This window comes from Eurypyga helias, unplaced genomic scaffold (assembly GCF_000690775.1).
Source record: "Eurypyga helias isolate BGI_N326 unplaced genomic scaffold, ASM69077v1 scaffold9207, whole genome shotgun sequence".
Lineage (NCBI taxonomy): Eukaryota > Metazoa > Chordata > Aves > Eurypygiformes > Eurypygidae > Eurypyga > Eurypyga helias.
The window spans coordinates 44,699-50,543 of NW_010263677.1; the positions used below are offsets into that span (position 1 = coordinate 44,699).

At 47.9% G+C, this 5,845-nt stretch overlaps 1 protein-coding gene across 1 annotated transcript in view; it reads right to left on the bottom strand.

The window, feature by feature from the left end:
• The window catches only part of SCMH1 (sex comb on midleg homolog 1 (Drosophila)), a gene marked incomplete at its 3' end in the record, with an annotated part of 47,308 nt that extends 43,523 nt beyond the window's left edge, over nucleotides 1-3,785 (bottom strand). Inside the window, exons 1-2 of the mRNA XM_010156134.1 lie at nucleotides 3,761-3,785; nucleotides 1,046-1,114 (exon numbers count right to left, since the gene is read on the bottom strand). Coding sequence (XP_010154436.1) covers nucleotides 1,046-1,114; nucleotides 3,761-3,785 — 94 coding nt within the window. The remainder of the gene's footprint in view (nucleotides 1-1,045; nucleotides 1,115-3,760) is intronic.
• Nucleotides 3,786-5,845: the final 2,060 nt, after the last annotated feature.

A 5,845-nucleotide genomic window follows, 5' to 3' on the forward strand; every position in this document is an offset into this window, starting at 1 on the left:
CTTGCCCCTCCAACCAAAACGATTCTGTGATTCTATGATCTGCCCCAACATGCTGAAGACTGACTATACACAGGCCATGTGAGCTGTGATAGTGCCCCATAATGTCATGAGGAACATGGCACAGAGTGAGAGAGGACCCATGACCTTATTGTAGGTGCTAATAAGCTTCCTCCCCATGGAGAAAGTCCTTCCCCAACTGTGATCCACAGTACCTCAGTATAAGGGTAGACAAGGGCAGACAAGATGCCTCAGGAGACAACAGTGAGGGCTGAAGGATGGACATCACTTCTTAACATAAGGACATGGAAAATATAAGGACATCACCTTCTTATACTCTCTAAGTAAAATACAGGCCGTAAAATCTTTCAGTAAATCACACAAGCCTTACATAAACTTCCTAAAGTTGGAAGTCACTTGTATATTCCCCTTGAGAGATAGCAGAGGCTGTCAGTTTGATGAATTCAACCTGCAGGCGCTGTGCACAGGGCCACAGCCTACCCTGCCCAAGCACAGGACAACTCATCTCAAAGGGAGCAAGAAGCCCCACTACCACGAGCCTCCGGCCCACACTCCGCTGAGCCAGCTGGCATCACCTCTGCTGGGGCAAGGGCCAAATTACTTCCTCTCACTGGGGAAGAGGGAGTGCAGGTCACACCATGTCACTCCTACAGTAAGGAGGACTGGGCTAGCCACTGCGTTACTGTGAACATGGAAAAGGAGCTCATGGAGGAGTAAGAGACTCCTTATGCCCAGGGCACAGGTGAAAACATGGGCAACCCACTCATGGCTGGGCAGTAAGAAGCAGATCTGCTTGATCCTGCAGATTTAAAAACGAGCTGGCTCAGCTCTGTGCTTACCCTGGTGTCTTCTCAGCCATTTTTGACTGTGGTCAGAATTAAACACTTGAGGACTGTCCAAACGCAGTTTTTATGTGTAAACTTATTTGGCGTGCTGCAGTTTCCCACATTAAACCAACTCAAAAAGCTTTTAGGCAAAAAAAAGAAACACCAAATGAGAGAAAGAAGGGAAGAGGGTGCTCTCTTACCTTGGTACTGGGAGGGAGACTCTGACGGGCGGCCGTACTTGTGCTTTTTACCATCTTTCCAGTCTATGGCTGAGACAAGAAATAAAGCATTTGTGTCAGTGAAGGAAGCCAGTTAATGCACTCTTCAACATTATCTGTTCATGTCACCTGCTTTACAGGCACCTCAGAGGAGAGGACTGATCTCCCTGTCATGACCCCAGGTAACACAGATGATTCGTCTATGGGCCGCACTCCCTTCCTACACACAGCTCAAGAGAAGACCTGACATCTGCACCTTAGTCTCTGCCTACTCCTCACCAACTAGGGTTCTCCTACAATGGCAAGCAGTAACATAGAAAGCAGCAAACTGCCAGAGCTTCATCATTTTAACTATGTGAAGAGGTGGCAAGGCTTGAGAGGAACAAACACAAAAGCCCCTAAAAACATGTCACGTGGATGTTATACACTGAGAAGTGGAGCCTGGATCACTCCTTGTTTATCACCTTCACGTTATGGAAGCTGGCCTTAGTCACACAAACAGCCTCAACCCTCTCCAGTGATGGAGAGGACTTCTCCCAAAGCCTGCACAACTGCCCTCTCCACACGCAACACTGGGTTACCAGTGTGTGTCCTGTGCAGCTTGTGTGCTGGAGAGCACAACCAAGCAGCCCCAGCTCTGAAGAACACCTCATCTGAGTTGTCTTTGCTCACAACAGCTTTGGGCCTCAGAGTTGCAAAAAAATAAAGTACCCAAAACCGCTCAAGAAGGTGACAGAGGAAGAAGGAGGGGATGCCCATCCCTGCCTCTAGCAGCCTCCAGCCCCAGCCCAACGGAGGGATGCCAGAGCAGCAAGCCACTGCAGAGCCTGCACAGAGCAAGCTCCTCCACCCGCTGCTGCCTGACCAACTTGTCCTGGGAGTGCTGCTGTAGTCCAGCTCATTCATTTTACAAAGCATCTTCTGGGCTATTATAAACAACAACATGGTGGTGCTCTATGAAATGTGTCTTGCCCCCATGAAAAGCAGTTCCTTGTGAAAGGAACAAGAAAGAAAACAGGAAGTTTTGAAGTCTCCTGACAAGCAGCTGAAAGAAGCTGGCCATGGGCTGCTGCCAGAGTGGCCAGGTGGGTCCTGAGGTGTCTGAAATTGCCTCTGGACCATTATTTTTGCAATCTTCTCTTCCTGACATGTCCTCTTCAGTACAATGGACAGAAGGACTGCATGTAGCTTTTAACCCATAAATGAACACGATAGGGAGCGTGGCTGTGGCATCACTAGACATGGACCAGACAAAAAGCCTCCTTGGAGAGACAAGAATGAAAAAGTTGAAAGGGCATCCTTCCTACATTCCCATGGACAGTATTCTGCCATCTCCTTAAGAAAGCAAGAATAAAGGACAAAAAGTATTTAAGTCAGAAACAAAAGAGCCCCCCAGGATGGGTAATGCTCCCCTCAGTGTTGCAGGATAGCTCTCTAGCAGTATCCACACACTCAAAGTAGCCTCTAGCAATACTCTGCAGCTGAAGTTGCATTTTATTATTACCCTTTAGCATGCAAAAATCCTCATTAAGCAGGCTGCAAAAGCAATGGAGAGGAAAAGAAATGCAAGAATTTCTGCAGGCAAAGAAAAAGTTCAATGCATGGTAAAAAAAAAGGCAGGTAAGTAGGACAGAAACCCATATGTGAATGATGCAGGTGTTGCTTCTGCAACCTATGACATGGTATTCACAGCACAGGTCACACAGGCATGCTGGCTGGAGGTGCCCCGCTCCACGAGGCAGGGAGGACAAGCTGTGCACGAGGCTAAATTCAGCCAGCCCAGTCTGCGGCCGCACTGCTGACTAATCAACCTGCCTCTTTTATTACCAAGCCTTCCAGCTGCCTCGCAGCAGGCTATCCTAATTCCCTGCTTTCCTTCATTTATTTTCACTTCATTAAAGGACAAGCAGTATTAGGAAGAGGATAATGCTTCTGTAAGATGAACCACCAGAGAAGCAAAGGAGACGTTTAAAAAAATAAAGGGAGGAGAGAAATCAAGCATAGAAATCTCCTGCAATAAACCTTGCAAGCACGTAGCAGATGTGAACAAAGAACTGCGGAGGATGCTCTATCCCCTACACTTCTCCCTTCCCCCATCCTCCGAAGCGCCTGTGATGAGATCACTCCAGTCAAATGGCACAAAACTAAAGGAAATCAATATTTTTGTTAAGCATGAGAAGCCCAAGCAGCTCAGCGGCAGGCAGCCTGCTTGACTTCACCCGTTTTGTTGAGGCAAGTGGGACACGGGTAGTGTGGTGCGGCCGCCCTGAGCACCGTGCTGTCACTGCATGTAACGGGACAAGAGACTCAGGAGGTGAGAGATAAGCATCTGTAACAGATTTCATCTCCACAAGGTAGGCTGGTCTTTGGTTTCACGCCTCATTAGAAGGGGGAGGCTTATGCCAGCGGAGAAGCAGTTTGCCTCACGCTGGGAGCACTAGCAGATGGTGCGTGCCGCGGGCTCCGCAGAGCACCCTCGCCGCCTGACACTGTGCCTCACACGCTGCAGGGGTGCCGCTGTCAAGGGACTCTTGGGGTTCTCTGCCCGCTGCCAGGAGAAACAAGCTCTGTCTCGAGCTTGCAACCACATGCCCCACGCTTCCACCCCAACACCGGCTTTCCAATGCGCTCGGTCCTTTGGTCTGCATCAGCTCTCTACCGGGCCTTTGGCTGTACCAAAGCAGCATCACTGCTCACCTTTTTGAGGGCCTGGTTTCCGCATTATATCACCTGCTGCTGTCCTTATCCTGGGATTGGCTTGCTTTTAGATAACTGAAGATGTCTAGGACAAAAGAAATAAACGTGAGAAAATTCCCCGTTCTGGAGCACAGAGTCATCTGCAATATTAATTGATCACTCAGCAGCAAGAAAAGAGATGCTCTTTCACCCTGGGTTGCACAAAACATCTCCTACTAAACGCAGACAATTAATTTCAACCCCCCTGAAACTGCAAGTCTTTCTCCAACATGTGGACAACTTCAAATTTATGTCAGTGGGAGCTGTATAAATAAGCAAGAGGAGCATATGCCAGTCTCTGTGCTAACTGTACAGTGGGTCCTGAGCGTGTGCATGGAAGGGGGGCTGCTCTTGCTCACTAACAAAGGGAGACAGAGCTGAAATTTAGGAGAGAAAACACATGGAAACATAACATTAACTCTGGCAAAGCAGCACCGCAATCCCCAGCTCGCCACTTGCAATTCAAATTGCTTGCAGCAGTTCTGGGTAATAAGGATGAGAAATTGGACGATGACCCAGGAAATTTTTTTGCTATTAGTACTGCAACGAGTGTCCAAGTTGCGCTGCGTTTTTTTCCTGGCTGGAGGAAAACTGGCTGGACTGTCCCCAACAAGAAAATGCATTTGCATCCTTGTTATAAGCAAATGTTACCGTAATCAGAGCCTTCGGGAGATGCGTGCAGGACACGGAGACTAGTGCTCCTGCACAGCCGGTCTCGCAGGGCAGTGCCTGCTGCATGCACCAAGCCTTGCCAAGCCCTGCCAGAAAATATCTAAATGAATAGCTCAGCCACAAACAAGCCCTTAGGAAAGCCAGTAAAAGCATGTTTTGACACTACACTTACTAATGAAAGATTAATTGTGTCAATATAACTCCATTTTGCTCACAGTGGGGCAATCAGGCTGGAGGACGTAAGAGGAAGCTGCCTCAGGATGCAACACTGAATTTCTGCTTAAAGAGTTATTTACAAATCTAACTTGGCAAGAAGTTCTGATTTTGAAAACCAGCCCTTTTCCACACCTAAGAGAAATGCAGTTTAATAAAACTACAGCCTTTATGTGCAGTGCTTGCAACACTGAGAAATACTCTGAGAAGGAAAATACTACAGGAATATTAAATACTAAAGGAAAAAAAAACCCTAGCTGTTTTTTAATCCAAATCAAAAGGTACACAGTAGTCTCTTACTCACTCTCTCATAAATAGTGTGTTTGTTTGTGTCTACTTCTGAAAGGAGTAAAGTTTCTTTTACTTTCCACAGTGGAATGTAATCTACATGTGAAAGCTTATTTACAACTTTCTTTTCATAATTTTCTTCAGTCATTTTTATTAAAAGCTGGCAGTCATGGCAGGAAAAAACCCCCAGCCATAAAACCCAGGGTGAAAGGTGTTACATAAAGGCATCAGACAAGCATTCACCACCTCTGGCTCTGCACCTCTGCAGCCTGCTCGGCTCCCCCAGACGTGGGACTTTCTGAAGGACCTAAACACAAACCATAAATCTCACGCATTTGGCACGGGACAGGTGCTCCTGCACCACTCAAACGGCTCCTGGAAAGCTGCTTCAGCCTGAGCCCTACCCAGCAGAAGTACTTGGAGGAAAATTTCACAACCATGTGTGAGATGCTCATATACAATTTTTGGAAGGCTGCAGCTCAGCAGGTGAGGTGAAACTACCGCACCCTCACGCAGACAGCAGTGGCAGTAAGTCTAACTGCTTGTAAAGCACCAGATAGCTGCTGGTGTCCCTCGGCCAACACAGCAGTGGGCTCCCAGCAGGATCTCACATTGTGAAAGAGAATGAGGTATCATAAATGTTGCTCCTATTAGAAAGAAAAGGTGACTCTTCCCCAAAGGAGAATCTGCAGGCTGCATGGGGACACTGACTCTGCTGAGAGCCACAAGGGTGCCAGCCTGGGAACAGCGCGCTCCTAAATATGCTTCCAAGAAACTGTCCAAATGAGATAGCCCCAGCCTGACTCGTGCCACCCTTCATGGTCCTCTACCATGGCTTTGCACCATCCAGCTCCCCAGTACGTCCTCACACCA